Source organism: Patella vulgata, chromosome 9, assembly GCF_932274485.2.
Source record: "Patella vulgata chromosome 9, xgPatVulg1.2, whole genome shotgun sequence".
In the NCBI taxonomy this organism is placed as follows: Eukaryota; Metazoa; Mollusca; class Gastropoda; family Patellidae; genus Patella; species Patella vulgata.
The window spans coordinates 17411726-17429843 of record NC_065887.2 but is presented as its reverse complement, the minus strand read 5'-3'; the positions used below and the strand labels follow the sequence as shown (position 1 = coordinate 17429843).

Below are 18118 nucleotides of genomic sequence, written 5' to 3'. Positions count from 1 at the left end.
TTTTCAGACATTTCAGGGTCTGCCCCCCTAATATTTATCGAGCCCATGTGTCTATGAGTATTTTGAAAATTTCCACCATTCCTTCCCTTTGAGGTATATGCGCTTCGTTTAGTAATTGGAAATCTTCCCCTCTGTTGTTCCGTAACCATAATATCTGTATAATCTCCGATGAAACGTTGGTCAGATTGGAAGTGGTTTGCTGTGAGAGAGTAACATGGGTGGAGCAGTTTAAAAGTATGCAAACATATTTCATAAATTTTATTATCAAATAATTTAACAAAAAAATAATAATTAAAATTGCACATAAAGATTACAGAAAGATAAAGAAATTATGACTTTAGACCATTCAATAACCTAGTAGTATTATCAAATACATTGAATATTCATATTTCATTCTCTTAATACAAGATGGACTTATATTACCTCCTCTTTACTTTGGCAAGGGAATTGAATCAAATCAGTGTAAACATTTTGAGGATGATCTACTGCAGTCCAATTCTGGTGGAAACCTAGTCACATTAATTCCATATTATCATTGATTAAAGATTATAGTTAAAGCTGAAGATCAATTCTAAGGTGATTAACAATAAATTACTTGAGAAAGACATGCGCAATTATTGATGTGATTCTACCTCCTACATATACAATAAAAATTATGTACACTTGTACCACATCTTCTCTAGACAAGGGGTACGATTCGCTTCGCTTCACCCTTAGCTAGTGAAGATGACTGTACCAAACAAACACAACAATCATAGCCCAGTAATACTGATTGTAATCGGTTTCTTAAATCACACACAAATGAAAAATCCAATTAAAATGCACAAATTTACTTTTCCTTTTTAATTCATATGTTGGAAAATTCTATCACGGCTGATTTGGGACTAAAAGTGACTAAATGAAAAAAAAAAAGAAAAATGTTTCCACCAAATTTGTCATTTAGAAGGACAAATGACCTTTTTTTTGTGTATTTTTTTTTAGGTTTGAGAGGGGGATGATCAATGATCATTTTTTTAAAGACTAGCTACACTTGGTGTACAGTAGGAAATGTGCCTTTGATTTTAACCCATCCTCATCCCAAAATTCCTGAATCTACATTTGTACATCATACTACTAACTACAAGCAAGCTGTATCATTTTAATGTGTGTAGCACCTAGCATTACAATATCCAATAATGAGAAATAATAAGTTAATTTGATTTTTTATAGTGAAATAATTTATGTTACAAAACTCGACCAATTTCAATAGATTATTTCCATCAAAAAGTAAAAAAAGATCCATTTCTGGAATTTGAATCCATGAAATGCTCCATCACAATAGAAATGACACATCAGATCAAATTTTAATCAGAGAAATGATCTATCACAATAGAAACGACAAATCAAATCAAACTGTTGGGGTTTTTTTTGGTTTTAAAATACATTTGAGATCTTGTTGCTGTATTCTGTAAGCAGCCAACTGTCCTAAAAGCACCTGCAGTTTAACTTCGAAAAAATTTAATATTAAAACAAATTGTACTAAAATATTTTTTTTAAAAATCTCTCTATATATTTTAAAATGATAGATAAACACCAAGAGGATCTTGATTTAAAAAAATTCAATTCTACATTTAATGAACAACTACTCCTAATGCCAATTTGAAAATCTGTCAGATACAAATTGGTAAAAATCAAGATTTACATCTAAGGAAATCATAATCACTGAAGTTTTACATTTGTAAATATAACTAGACCTGGGCCCTGTTTCTCGAAATCTTAACGAAAGAAAAAATCCAAATTTTAGTAGATACTTCAATTTTTATTGGGTAAGCACTAAAATCAATCCAATATTATCCAATCAAATCACTAAAATTTGGATTTTATCTTAGTTAAAATTTCATGAAACACGGCCTAGTGGTTACAGCAGATGCCATCAAACTACACTGTAAATATATGCTTAAAGTAGCTAAGTCTCTAACTCAATATCATCCAAAATCTTCAACATTGAAAACACGATTTATTTGTCAAATTAAATCAACATTCATGTTGTGATCTTACCGGAAAAAGATGGGCTTTTGATATCCAATATTTAAGACAAAATAAACATTTTACCATTGGTACACGAGTCGTGTACCATAATGCGCTTCATTCCCAGTTGTATCAAGAGACTCGAGGGACGAGGCTAGACACATTGCACCAAATCAAACGGCGTATGTAGACTGGAATAACCAGACGCTAGAAATTTGCACTCGCTTGAGACTGCTGGCTTATTTAGCCGAACATAACTGATTTGAAATTGGAGTAAATACGGAAACCATTGAATGTAAATCAGTTTATATACATTCATATTATAGTATTATATGCGTTGCGACCCACTTTTGTCAATTTCCAATATATTATGGGTTCACGGTGCTTGATATAAAATTTAGATAAAGATCTGTCCGTTCTTGCTGTAATAGTTCAAATATAGATAATGGAAAAAGAAGATGTTGAAAATTTCAGTCAAATTACTTTATTCTGAGCAAAGTTATGAATGTTTAAAGTTTTGGCAAGTTATAGCCTAAATTGTGCCCACCGATTGACAGTTCATATGCTCGATTGTCCAGTAACATTGCCATGATAATAAACGCTCGATTGTCCAGTAACATTGCCATGATAATAAAAGTCTTGATTTTCAGTCCTTCAATCGGCAGTATCCATGAGTTTGAACCCTATCATTTAATGAAAATATGGCGGCATTGTCTAATCCACACAATATCTAATTCTAAGCCAAGAAAGTTAATTATGGATTTGTCATTTGAATACCGATAGATGTCTAAATAAAAAATTTATATAACATTTGAAGCCAGAAAAAAGATCTGCAATAGGCAGATTTAGCTCTTGCATGATTTCTCGTTAATAGCATAAATATTCACAGACGTCACAAAATCGAAATAGAACAATTATGTATTTAATATAATTAACAATAAAACACATGGACATATACACAGCCAAATTAAAAACTTGACACTGATGAATTTCAACAATTTTTTTTTTCTGGTAAGTCAAATAAATTTTAAAGTGTTTCTAACGATAGTAAGTAGTAAGAAGCCTTTAATTTCATAAAATTGTAAAGTCACGTGGATCAGGTGACTTTTGAGCATATAAAGTTGAAAAACCTGAAAAATACGTGCAAACACAAACTCGTGAGGTCAATCGATCAAGTTTGCTTAAACTGAACACGCACACGTAACTTGAACTGGAAAAACAAATTAAAATTGTTATTTTCATCTTTGTTAGAAAATGCCGTGCCTTTCAAATGTAGAACGTCTACGTGCTATAGGTAGGCTCTATGCTGGCGAGTCTGTGGTCACTGTTGCAAGAGCCTTTAATTGTTCACGCCAGACAATAATTAATCTTAGAATGAGAGTGCTTCAAACTGGAACTATTGCCGACCGCCCAAGGGCGGGAGCGCCACGTGTGACGTCACTTCAGGAAGATCAAGCAATACGATTACGTCATCTTAGAAACAGATTTTTCACTGCAACCTCCACAAGTAGAGAGATGCTTGGTGGAAGGGTAACTGCATAGACTGTTCGAAATCGCTTGCAGACTGCTGGTCTTCGAGCTCGGAGGCCCTATAATGGACCAATATTGACACCTCTTCATCGCCGTAACCGACTTGTGTGGGCCACAAGACACATAAGATTTACTCAAAGTCAGTGGAATTCGGTTGTCTTTAGTGACAAATCTCGATTCACTTTGAGATTTGCCGATGGCAGGGTCCGAGTGTACCGCAGACGAGGTGAACGTTACGCTCAAGTATGCGTCAGAGAAGTTGACCGATTTGGTGGCGGTAGCGTCATGGTTTGGGGTTCTTTTTGTGCACATGGACGTTCTCCTCTTGTTGTTGTCCAAGGGAACTTAAATGCTGTCCAGTACAGGGATCAGATTTTGCAACCTGTTCTTCTTCCTTTATGCAGAGACGTGGGCCTGGACTAACGTTTCAACAAGACAATGCTCAACCCCATACAGCAATTGCTACCCAGAATTTTTTAAGAAATGCCGGTGTCCAAGTCCTGGATTGGCCGTCACTTAGCCCCGACCTTAATCCTATTGAACACATCTGGGACGAACTGGGTCGACGTGTTCGTCAGCAAGTGAATCCACCACTGACGTTGCAGGACCTTCAACATGCTCTTGCTGAGCAGTGGCGACGTCTTCCATGGGTAGTGTTTACTAATGTTCTGAGATCCATGAGAAGACGTTGTGTGGCAGTACGAGACGCTAGAGGAGGCCACAACCGTTACTAAACACTTTATTCCGATTGTTCTCCAAGTCTGTGAATTTCATTTTGGGGGGTACTGTGACATTACGAACGTTATCAATGTCAAGGACTTTCGGCAAGACGTATTTTTGCTTTCTGTTGATGTCAAGGTCGTCTGTGCACAACATAACACTAAAATAGTTGCCTTAAACCAAATATTAAAAATCTAGTCCAAAAAATCCCGAGTGTCAAGTTTTTAATTTGGCTGAGTATATTTACATAATATACAACCTTACCATAGCAACAGTATAACATATAGACATAATATACAACCCTTGACATTGTATCAGTGTAACACAACATAATACAACCAACCGTGCCATGGTAACATGTAGACATGAAATACAACATTAGGCCACACAAAATAAATGTCTTGTTTCTCGGGCAACTGACAGCTGAAACTGTAGGGAGGGAGGGCGGTTTCTTTTTTTTTTTTACTCATTGATGGTGCAAAATAAAATTTGGCTATTGCTGAAAATTGTTGGGGCGGGAGGGCGGTCTTTCTTTTTTTTTTTTTTAAATGAGAAAGTCATTACTTGTTTACGTTTTTGCTTTCCGTTATATTCAACTTTATTGTACATACTTAAAACATAAACCCAAAATCAAGTCTACTAAAACACTGAGACTGAACACTGACTGAAAGGAAAATAATTTTCCATATTTAATTCACATAATTGAAATTGGTTTAAAATAAAATTCCATACGACTATGTAATAGCCCTCCATAAAGACAACAATATTTTTAAAAACTAAGCCTCTTTCACCAGGTGTATCAAAAATAATAATCATGGTAAACAGTATTTAAAACTAAATCTAGTATCGCCGGTTTATTTATAATTATTTACCGAATTCCAACCAATGCATGTCACACCGTGTCATCGGTATTGGAGATTGCCGGAAATACTGTTTCTTGGGATATTCGGTGTGTTTCTCAGGATATTCGGTGTTCTATCCGGTGTTTATATTGAATGACTATTTAAATCTAACTAACAACTGGTCAGTAAAACCATCAAATCGGTAATCCAATTATTATTTTCCGGATTATCGAAACTACCGTAAATGTGCTAATAATGACCCAGATTCTAAGGTATGCATTATGACGACTATCGTCATCGTATCGTATTCTTAGCTATAATTATTTAACCTGTTCTACGGTTCATTATTTTATCAATAGGATTTTCCAAACAAGGACCGACTGAAGCCGGCAATAATGAGCCGATTACGATCGAATGATTGAAATATTGTCGCCAATGACTTTTAACACGAATCAAATTCTAGTTTATCAGGGGAGGTAATTAATATCACGTGATACAAAATGGAGGTTCTTTCGATATCAATAAAAAAGGCAAATCTGCCAAACTTCGCCATTGTTCGGATAAAAAAAGACAGCATGTTCATCTGAATCAGTTTTAATACATTTGAATAGATATACATGTATGGCGGATGTAGGTACATGCGGGATATTTTTTTTACGACTTGCTTGTCGATGTGCGGGCGGGCGTTACATATTTATTTTTTTTCATCAAGACTAATAAATAGACTGCACGCGCAACCAATTTTACGTGCGGGCGGTGCCCGAGAAACAAGTTATTTTATTTGTGTTGCCTTACTATAGCAACAGTGTAACATGTAGACATGAAATACAACATTACTATAGCAACAGTGTAACATGCAGACATAATATACAACTTTGTCATAGCAACAGTGTAACATATAGAAATAATATACACTTTGCCATAGCAACAGTGTAAGAGATTGAAGATTTTATGAATAAGACAGCTGGGACCTTATTCTTTTGAAAAATTGAACTAAATTTTTGAAGAAAGCTGCCTTTTTATTGGCTCAAGAGTTGATATTTGTACAAATCCCAAACCAATGAAACGACTGCATCCTCTACATATTTTAGTTTTTATGAATACAATCCCTGGACATAGTGATGATCAAAATGAGAATAAGGCAAAGCTGGTTCAACTGACTTTTCAAAGAAGGGAGCAGTTTTATTTCAGTTTTTCTAATTGAAATGTTCGACCTGTAACATGAACCTGCTAATGATTCTGTAAATATTGACATTTTATGATTATGACCATTTTAATTGTCATTATGTATTATTGTCATTATGTATTATTTTCATTATGTATTGTTGTCATGGATGACAGTTAAAACTTGTGAGTCTTTTTTTTATGAAAACAGTTATTTTAAAGTGAAATTAAAATGTGATTTAAAAAAATGGCAGTTAAACATTGTTCTTTCTAATTAGGACTATTCCACTTAAAAGTACATTAAAATGCGAATGACAGTATGCCACTTTCTATAGACCCCCCCCCCCCCTTCAAATCAACAAAATGTATTTATAAATGGAATAGTCCTTATAAACATATATACAAAATATCATAAATTACTGAAACTATTGCTAATATAATGGTCTAATCAACCCTTCTCATCATTTCTTCAATAAATATTGGTTTTACAGTACTTTAACAATATATCAGATACTTTGGGTGTTTATTTTAACTGTCAATCATTTGGTATGAATTGCGAGTCTCTAAGGTTATTGATATTATTTTAAAATACTAACTAATAAAGTGAATATGTCTCTTTAACATGATATATAATATGATCTATCTTTCTAAATTTTGATTTGGGAATATAAACAACACAATTCTTCAATAAATACAAATAATGAAAAATCTACAAGTATTAAAATTTTATCAATAAAAGTCAGTTCTGGTTCTACAGAGAAGTAAACAAATTCCCACACTTTAAAAGTAGTTTCCTCTTGAACTTTAAGAAACATTTTGAACACAATGTCAATCTATATTCCATTCTTTATCAACGAAGAATAGCTCTTCACACAACCAACTTTCATACAATATCACATATCATGATGTTCCAAAATGGAAACTCGACAATTTTAAGACGTATTTTTTACAGTTGTAGATGAAATATCCTCTAATGACGTACTCCGTGTCACACTTAGATTATTTAATTCTACTTCTGTTACTTTATCCTGCCTCTTTTTCAGATATCGACCACCAAAAAACCCTAAAATTTAAAAACATACAATAAGTAACTTATCTAAAAGAAATTTACTGTAGTCATTAATATGAATATGTTGTCAACCTAAATTAATTAAATCATAATTAAAATTCTGGAAATTCATAGTTTTAATGTACAGTAAAGTAAAATAGTTGGAAATAATAAAAGGGGAGAAGGCGAAGCAAAATTGTGATCTACTTTTATGTAAAAAGTTTGAAATAATGAAAACTGGGTCTGGATTCAATTAATGAAAATTAAAAGTACATGTCTGCTTTTTTCAAAGGCTTTTATTTCCTCATTTACAGACAGAACTGTAAAGGCAGGGGGACAACAAGCAAACAGTGAGGCTGGTGTCGTGGCTTAATTCCCAAAATAAATCGAGGGCACACATTAATTACTTGCACATTTATCTGTCTATAAATCATCAACTAATCAAAATCGATATATATTAAACAAAAATATCAAACCTAGTCAAGATATTCGTGCAATAAAACTATACACCGAGATTCTTCACTCTCACACAATTAGAATTCTAAAGTATTGACAAATTAAATAGCTTATCTCACCTAATACTACACCAAGTTTAAACATTCTACCTCAAGTACAAGCAGAGTTATTGTGTTCCAAAATATGTGAAAAATGAACCCAATGGGATTCTTGCCATAAAACTCTTTAAAGTAGCAATAGGTAAGTATAAAGAGCTGACAATTCTCGCTATTATAGTTAAAAGATAGATAATGAACGGAGAATATGCTGAAAATTTTAGTCCAATTACTTCACTCTGAGCCTAGATATCGATCATACAATTTTAGTCTAGCCTTGATTGTCATTACTACTGTTGTTATGATAATAAACAAAGACTCGATTATCCATGTTACACAATCTGATTAAAACACAGATCCTATTTTGTTTCGTTTTTATAGTTCAAAATATCGTTTTAATTGTCTTTACTACACTAGGATCTGGAAGCGTTGTTATATTACTGGTGTTTTCGTTGAAGAGAGAAATTAGCCAAAGAAACAGTCTGTTATGGCGAGTTATTGGCCTTTTGATGCACGGAACTGAAGGTAAACCACTTGAAAGGTCAACGCTGATTGATTAATCAATGTCTGATGTCATAGAGTCAAAAGCCGCTCGTTTCACTCCTGATGTGAACTCCCACTACAACTTGTCAGAGCTTCATGTAGTGTAGGCCATCGAAAGTAAAAAAAACCAAAATATAGATCTGTATTTTAATCAGATTTCCATTTTACAGTAACCGCATCATCGACCACAAAATCTAAATCTACTTACATCGCACCCATCCGATGGCATCGAGAGTTGATTATTGTCTTGGTAAGTTAATTAATGTCTAATTAATAATTTAGATAACATTTCAGGTCTAAAGAAAGACCTGCAATAGGCAGATGTAGCTTATACATAATGCCTGTTTAATGATTACGTTATTCTTTGAATGCAAGTTTGCTTGACGTTCATTCATCTGGCATTAACCATATAATATCTTATACAAAAATAACTGTTTTATATAATCAGGTTTTTCATACTCACCAACCACACCACCAGATACAGCCGCAGCTCCCCCTAGTTTCAAACCAGCAACCAATCCAATAGGTCCACCTAATACACCACCAATCACAGCTCCAGCTACTGGAAATATAGCTGCTTTATATTTAGCTGCCTGAAAATAACAATATGTAGTACTATTTTACCTGTGAACATTAAAATTTGCATATATTTTAATATCTTAAACTTACCAATACCTATCATGCATTTTTTTTCAGATATTCAGGCTTAATCCACCTAAAATAATTATGCCCCCCCCCCCCCATTTTGGGCACCAAATGCTGGGAAAATTTGGGCACACAATTGTACTTTGTAAAAGTTGTATAAAAAAATATTGTGTTCTTGAATGTGTCCAATTTAACAGCGAATTTAAATTCAGAGTGTCTATAGTTAGGCAATTAAATAGAAATCTTAAGACTCGAACTCCCTATTGTTTGGAGTACGGTAAGCCACGAGTTACAGTTACATAAACAACTACATTTTTTGGGCACCAACCACCACCGCCCCCCCAGTCAAAAATTTCCCCGTGCGCCTATGATTTTACCTATATACTTGATTTCTGTAGAGTAAGTTTAAATTTACTACTGTAAGTATCTCTTGAAGTAACAAAGGATGCCTAATCTAAATACTATCTGTGAAAACTATATATGAGTTTATATTTTACCTGTCCTAGACTACTAGTACCCTGTTGAACACCTGTATAAGCTGTTTCTATTTTATCTTCTATCGTATCAACTTTCTCTTCTTGTTCCTATAAAACATCAAATAATACATGTAATTCTACAACCTGACCTGATCACAAAACCATATTTGAGATTTGATGTATTGACCCATAATGGATCATTGACTTTGTTTACTGCCATAGATAGGTGCTCCACAATAAAGATAAGTCACGCAAAGCGTAGAAATACGCTTGCTCTGCAGTGCTGTCTCAACAGAAGTTTATTCGAAAGCAAAATTTGGATGATAACAAATTTTAATATTTCGGTTGTTTGACCGAATCTCTGATACCTGCATAATGTTTCTTGATATTGAAAATATGTACATAGACACTCAAGATCTTGTTTGAAATGCAGTAGAATTGGAGAATTGAACAAAAATAGGTTAATTTGGTGACCATTTTGGAATTCATGATAGCAGCCACAGGGACATTTTTTGGGGTCCATTTTTTTTTAATGATCCTTAGTAGTCATAGTTCCCCTGTGCAGAGTTTCATACTTTACTCAAGAAGTGAACTATTTTTCTTTTACTTTGACGCTCTACTATTTGTAGTACTGGGCATTCATTCTTTCTCTAAATATGTACAGCTATATCTTGTGATGGCAGATATAATGTCTCCCTAAACCTCCACCCTAACCATGGTTTTTGCAAAATGTATTCATTATTTTACCATTTGGTCAAGACAGACGATATTTACCTGAACTACAGCTGAATACTGATGTATCATTGTATTTAAATCAACCAAATCCTACAATATAGAAATCACAGTGTAAACTTTCGAAGAGAGCAGGGGGCTATTTTTGGGACACGGTAACTCTCCTTCTAATTGAGCTAGAATGTTCAAACTTGGTGTATGTGTTTATTAAGTCAATGCCTTGATGGAGTTCGAAGATGAGCATTTTCTGTTTAGGGTAAGCAGAGATAAGCAATTTGATTGGTTGATGCTTTGGGACATGATAACTTTAGTTCTAATTTAGTGAGAGTGGGAATACTTGGTGTATAGTTTTATTACATCAATACCTGTAAACATTAAAATTTGCATATATTAAAATACTTTAAACTTACCAATACCGATCATATATAATTTTTCAGATAGTAATTAATTTTTCAGGCTTAATCCACCTAAAATAATTATGTACATGTAGTACTATTTGAAATACATAGTTCTATTACAGGTAGTTCTAATTAAGTGAGAGTGATGAAACTTGGTATATAGTTTCATTACATCAATACCTTGACTAAGTTTATTAGGTAATTCTAAATTGCCTTGATGAAATTCAAAGATGAGAATTTTCTGCTTAGGGTAAGCAGAGATAATCCATATGATTGTTAGATGCTTTGGGACACGATAACTTTAGTTCTAATTTAGCGAGAGTGGGAATACTTGGTGTATAGTTTTATTACATCAATACCTGTAAACATTAAAATTTGCATATATTAAAATACTTTAAACTTACCAATACCGATCATATATAATTTTTCAGATAGTAATTAATTTTTCAGGGTTAATCCACCTAAAATAATTATGTACATGTAGTACTATTTGAAATACATAGTTCTATTACAGGTAGTTCTAATTAAGTGAGCGTGATGAAACTTGGTATATAGTTTCATTACATCAATACCATGACTAAGTTTATTAGGTAATTCTAAATTGCCTTGATGAAATTCAAAGATGAGAATTTTCTGCTTAGGGTAAGCAGAGATAATCCATATGATTGTTAGATGCTTTGGGACACGATAACTTTAGTTCTAATTTAGTGAGAGTGGGGACACTTGGTGTATAGTTTTATCACATCAATACCTTGACCAAGTTCGATAATGAGCACTTTCTGCTCAGGGTAAGCAGAGCGATAAGCAATTTGATTGGCCGAGACTTCGGAACACTGTAACTCTCCTTCTAATTGAGCTAGAATGTTCAAACTTGGTGTAGGCTTTCATTAGGTGAATGTCTTGATCTAGTTCGATGATAAACAATGTCTGCTTACTGTAAGCAGAAAAAAGCAATCTGATTGGTTGATGCTTTGGGGCACGATAACTTTTGTTATAATTAAGTGAGAGTGATGAAACTCCAAGTATGGATTCATTATATTATTACCTTGACTAAATTCGATAATGAGAATTTTCTGCTTAGGCTAAAGAGAGATAAGCAATTTCATTGGTCAATGCTTTAGGACAACTATCTGATATAGAGTGATGAAACTTAGTGTATAGTTGATAATCAGTTTGATTGCTTGATACTTTTGAAAAAAATATTAATGTGCGATAAATTAAAGTGTGTCATCTATTTATTTTGGGATTTCGGAGGGGGACATCAGCCTCACTGTTGGCTTGTTTTTCTACATTCATTTTTGGGCCAGTTTAAATTTGGTCTATGAAGAAATTGTAAAACTAGAAATAAATATCATGGTTTAGTTAAAGATTTTAACTGTTATGTCGAGATGTCATTATGTGGGTTGGTTTCTTTGTTGATCTGGGTATATCTCTGATACTGCTGCATTGATAATGACCAAAATTTAGTGGTATGTCAGACATATAATTTAGTTGAGTATCTGGCATTTTGGTTTATATTTAAACCACTGTTGCCAAATGCTAACCCATAAACAGTTTTTTTTTAGTTTTTGGTCTAGCTTCTAGATGCATGGACCGATCCAAACAAAACTTTTACTGGTGCATAAATTTCACACAGTTCTGCTACTAGTATTATCATGACAACTTCGATCCTCAATTTTATTTTTGTGTTTTTATTTCGTTAAAGGATCACGTTCTAAAAATTCTTTTCAATATTCTACATTTATCTCATCATCAGTCTATTTTCCTACATAATTAAGAGCTAAACTTTACTGTTTATATTGCCAAAGTTTCTGTCATATATATCTCACTTTAAAACTTTTTTAACAATAATGCAAACGAATGAATCGTGGTGGCTGACAACATTGGGTCAGCTTACAACTTCCAGTTTCAAGAAAACATGATTAATGGAATTATTCCCCTTTGAAGCATTCAGTAATTAAAAATGTTTTTTTTTTCCTTTTCTTTAAATAAACCAGCGGCTACCAGGCAGGATACGCCCACATTTTGCAGGAGATGGATAGAGAACAAGCTAAAAACAAACATGATTTTTTGTACAATAAGGGACAATAATCCAGAAAGTTATGGTCTGAAATGCACAAATATCAAAAGGGACCGAGATCTTTGGGATATAAAGATATGTTTTAAGTTTCATCAAAATCCGATAAAAATTGTGACCTCAAGAGGGTCCACAACCTTGATATACCATATTTTTACACTGTTTGCGTACGAGGTGCGGCCATTTTGTCCGCCAGTTTTGGTATGATTTTCACGAAATTCGAACTCAACCATCACTAAAGTGTAACAGAGATATATTCAAACGGTTTTTAAAATGGGAATAAAACTGTGACCTCCATAGTGTCTACAATCTAAAAAACATGATTCAGGAAGTTACGGTCCGATATGCACGAATATCAAAAGGAACCAGATCTTTGGGTTATAAACTTCAGTTCAAATTTCAACAAAATCAGATAAAAATTGTGACATCTATAGGGTTTACAAACTAAAAACGAAATCTTTCATACAATCAGGGGCCATAATCCATGAAGTTACGGTCCGATACATGCCAATATTGAAAGGAACCGAGATCTTAGGGAGATAAACCTATATTTGAAGTTTTGTTGAAATAGGATAAAAATTGTGACATGTAGGTAGAGTGTCCACAAACAGTTGTGGACGGACGGACAGACAGGGGCAACGACAACATATGTCCACACGAAAATGTGAGCTTATAGAAAAGGGATTATGCAGTTCTTTTTAGGTGATGCAGCAGTATCTGAGAACTAGAATATCTTACAAACAATCCATATTAATCAAATAACCTCTTGTAAATGTTCCCACGATGCAACTGTTTCTGGGTTAATTGTTGTTGGATGTGGATTTGCCATTTTCTGAATCTGTGAAATATCTGAAGCGTTGGGCAAGCTACAGGAGAAAATTTCATCTGCAGGAATATTTGGTCTGCGTATATTATAAGCAGGTGTGTAGGAGGTGCCATACTGGATGGAAGAAGAGCTGGAACTCTCTGCCGTTTCCGACTCAGGATTGATAACCATTTCTTCTGTAATTATAAAATAACCAATAATCATTTTAATAATTATATTATATCCACTAAAAGTACCCAAAGGTTCAGCTTTACAAATATGTTCTACAGATGAGAGATATTTTCAGATGCTGCTGTAACCTCAGCTTGGACCTTTGTGCTGTCCATAACTGACTACCCTAATTCATTACTAGATGAACAGGTTTCATACTCATGCAAAGAATTCCAAATATTGTGCTATTTACACCAATCTGATTAAAACACAGATCCTATTTCGTTTTGTTTTTATAGTTCAAAATTTCGTTTTACTTGTCTTTACTACACTAGGATCTGGAAGAGTTGTTATATAACAGGCGTTCTACTTAATGTGAGGAATTAGCCAATGAAACAGTCTGTTACGGCGAGTTCTTGGCCTTTTTATGCACGGAACTGTGGGTAAACCACTAGAAACGACAATGCTGATTGATTAATCAATGTCTGACATCATAGGGTCAAAAGCCGCTCGTTTGACCCCTGATGTGAACTCCCACTATAACTTGTCAGATCTTCATGTAGTGTAGGCCATCGAAAGTATAAAAAACGAAACGAAATATAGATCTTTATTTTATGATCAGTAGTGGAATAACGCGTTTTATCAGTGAAATAAAAGTGTTATTCCACTGGCTAGCAGTAGTCCATGTTGTTTTTACCTAAAATGATTGTAAAATCATACAATAAATAGAACATTTGTCGTTTTAGAGTGTATAACATATTTTATTTCATCTCTAAGCAAGAAAACGTTTATATTTTCACTCATGCTACGCATTCGTGAAAATATAAGTTTTCTTGCTTCTCGATGAAATAAAATATGTTATTCACTCTAAAACGACAAATATCCTCTATGTATTTTAATCAGATTGTATTTACACTATCAATAAAACTAAATCAAAAAGACCCATTCTTCCAGTCTTAAACAATTTACATTGGCTCTGTGTTCGAGAAAGGATTGTTAGGAAATCAGCTCTATTTTATGATCAAAATCTAGTATCTTTGTAATAATCAACTGTGTGCAATACACAACCTATGAAACGTATATCTAAAATAAAAACTTGCATGTACCTTAATATTCTCTCCCATCCGAGCCATAAGTCAATACTATTTTAGACAACACATGTACTTTCTTTGTAGGAGCTACCCCTGATGATTGACAATAGTGGTGTGAAAAATTATGCAGTTTATTACCTGTTGGAGAAGAACTTCCACTTTGGCTAAGTAAAATAAATTCTTCAACTGCCTTGATTGCCTTTAATTTAACCTCTTCAATCCAGTCATCAAATTTATGTAAATCTTCATCAACAATCTGGGCTCGAGCTTTTTCTATTTCTCTGATATTTGCTTTGATTTGTTGTACTGTTCTTGATGAATTGATCTGTTCTTTGTTTAATAAAACCCACTTTTCTTGAATTGATAACTAAAGTAGGATACAGAAAAATTATTCAGGTTTACCTTTAATCATACCGGTAGATCACTAAACTCTATCATTTACTAGTGGATATACTTTAGAAAAAGGATTTAATTAGTGTGTAAATTAATCTATCATATAAATAAGCACCTTTGTTCAAAACGTGGCCACTTTTTTGTATAAAATTGAATATTGGAAATATAATCATGAACAGTAGAATTACTGCAGCAACGTCATCAACAATATGCACAACATCCATTCTTTCTTTCAGTTTATCACATACCGGTAGCTCAAAAATCATAACAGTAACAGTTAAGAAAAACAATTATAAGAAAAAAGAGAGGGAAAAATGGGGTTAATTAACGTCCACTCGACCTAAACTAGGTCATTTTGGGACTAACACATAGCTCAATCTTATTTAAATAATTCGCTTGCGCGTAGGGGTCTTTAACAGTGGGAGGAAACCACAGGACCCAAAGAAAACCCATGAGGTTGGACAGGCGACCTAACTGTCTGTCACGTACAACCGGGGATTCGAAACCACGCCAGTTGACTCAATGACAGACCTTATAATACAGCACACACGTACAAACCATTCGGCCATCCAACCCCAATTATAAGAAAAAAGTATATCTAATTATGTAAATTACTGTTAACAAACACATGCGTATCCAAAAAATAATCATTTAAAAAATCACCCTTTCAATATTTTGGCGATGACGGTCAAGTCTATCCAGATCTATTTCTAAAACTTTGACAAATTTCTTTACTGAATGTTCTAATCTGCGTATGGGATATTTTTGATGCACAGCGTCATTAGAAGAACTTTGTTTCTCAAATGAAGCCATGACCTGAAACAAAAAGAGGATAAATAATCCGTATTTAAAACTAACATATATATAAAAACCTCTAGTCTAAAATTGTGGACAGACAACTAACTGCAGAATGACTGACGACAGACGAAGGTGATTACAATCTACGTCCACATTATTGTCAGAGTGTGATGATCGTCAGCTTAAGAGTAATCAATGTCCATAATATACCAATGTCCAAATGTTGTATAATTTCACAACAACTGTCAATTATTAACCTGCAATATCCAATTACTGACTAGAAGTGTAAAACAATAAAATAAAAATACTAGGACAGTTGGAATTGGTGCATGCAAGTCAAGAAAGTTATCTCTAACCTGACAACTGGATGATGTTATTGTTATTTCATTGAAACTTAAAAGCATACATGTGTATATCATGAGTCTTTAGATAATTGCTTGGAAAAAGAATAAAAGTTTCTTAGAGAATTCTACACAGAATTAGTCAGTTTTATTCCCTGAAATATATCTATGATTTCGCCTTTATCGTACATTACGTATGCCTACTATCTGACTTGCAAATATGTAAAGACTAAGGTTTCTTTTTTTGTAACCAAAAAAGATAAGGTCCAACGTCAAACCGCAACAATGGTATGCAATTAATGTTGAAACTCCTTCAGGTCAGATTACTTTCATGAAACATTAATAATCTCGTTTTCTTAACCAACTGTATCACACATGATCAGAATTGATATTAAGCTACTTGGTTTGAATAGTAAAAGCTAATTTTACAAGACAAGAGACATTCTTTTGTGGTAATTTGTGAAGCGCACGCCGCACAACATGGTTCATAAGGTCAATCCAAGGTGGGTATATAGAAATTTTCTTTTAAGGAATTTAAAAATGCATTATGTAAGATTTATATAAGAATAAGCCGTTTTTTTTGCAATAACAGTTTAAAAACAAATAATGAAAAATGAATATATTGAAAATTTCATTCAAATAACGGTACTTTAATTTTGAGCGAAGTTTCGGTCCCCCATCTATTTGGACTCAACACAGGTGACCTTTTGGACACAGTCTGACGACGGTTCGGATTTACTTGACGACGTTTTGGACTCGGTTTCGAATGGTTCAGATGGTTGAAAATTTGTGTGATATATGACATATCACGGAGACTAGCTTAGTAGCTAGGTCTCAATAAATCTTACAGGTGTTCTAATCCATTTTGATTTAATCTCATCCATCTGATTGTCTAAAGTGTTGATTACAGGTTTGTCATGCTGGAGAATCTAAAATAGCAGTAGACCTACTGAAAGAGATATAGGCTATTTTCTACACCTACATAAAAATTATATAAGTTAAAAGTTAGATCCACATGAATTGTGATCAATCATGATAAGGCCTACTGTATGTGTAGGGCTTCTACTTCAAAACATACTTACAAATTCACTTCTGCTGTCACTGCTGACCAAAGAGATGTATCTTTGGATTTAGTTTTCTACCAGTTTAAAAAAAAAAAAGGCTTTTTGTTGACACACTCACCACTGACAATTTCCCGATGTATTACGGTACCATAAAACGTTATCTTAATGTCAGTTACAGCATGTAAATGAATGGAATTATTCCCGTAAAAAGGGTACTTCTTGAAATAGAATGAAATGAAAATCTGAATATTATCATATTATTATAAACAATAACACGGACATATTTTGCAACAAAAATTCGGATCGTAGAAGACATGAAACGAAATATTAATTCATACGAATATTACGAATAACTTTTATTTCAATACTAGAAAACCTTATTAAGTGCCGGTCTATTTACAAAATAACGAATTTTATTTAAGAAATAATTAGGTCGGTCATTAAAATATCAAAAATATAATTTTTGAGATTTATAAATATAAGGGAGGTAACTCCATTTAATAATTTAATCGAGTTGCTTCCCTTGTATTAGTTTTAGTACCATTATTTCCATTCGCGTCGTCGTTGATGTATAACTTTATATATAATATATATTTATTTACTGGAAGTTTATTGATTACCAATCTGAAGAGAATTTGAGCCTTTTACAACCATATTGTTGTTGTTTCTTTATATACAAAAAAGATAACAAAAACCTATTATCTCCCTTGCAAGATTGTTTC

At 33.4% G+C, this 18118-nt stretch overlaps 1 protein-coding gene across 2 annotated transcripts; it reads right to left on the bottom strand.

Annotated features, from left to right (window-relative positions):
• Positions 1 to 243: 243 nt before the first annotated feature.
• On the bottom strand, positions 244 to 17670 carry LOC130010281 (syntaxin-17-like). Of its 2 annotated transcripts, none has more exons than XM_050562734.2 (8): positions 17415 to 17670; positions 15857 to 16009; positions 14939 to 15167; positions 13497 to 13735; positions 10301 to 10351; positions 9548 to 9634; positions 8869 to 8998; positions 244 to 7326 (listed from the first exon to the last, which is right to left on the bottom strand). In XM_050562734.2, exons 2-8 carry the CDS (start codon positions 16004 to 16006, stop codon positions 7196 to 7198), a joined length of 1017 nt encoding a protein of 338 aa, XP_050418691.1. In that variant the 5' UTR covers positions 16007 to 16009; positions 17415 to 17670; the 3' UTR covers positions 244 to 7195. The 2 variants fall into 2 exon arrangements, with proteins under 2 accessions (XP_050418691.1, XP_050418692.1); XM_050562735.2 differs by having other exon boundaries at positions 17515 to 17670.
• Positions 17671 to 18118: the final 448 nt, after the last annotated feature.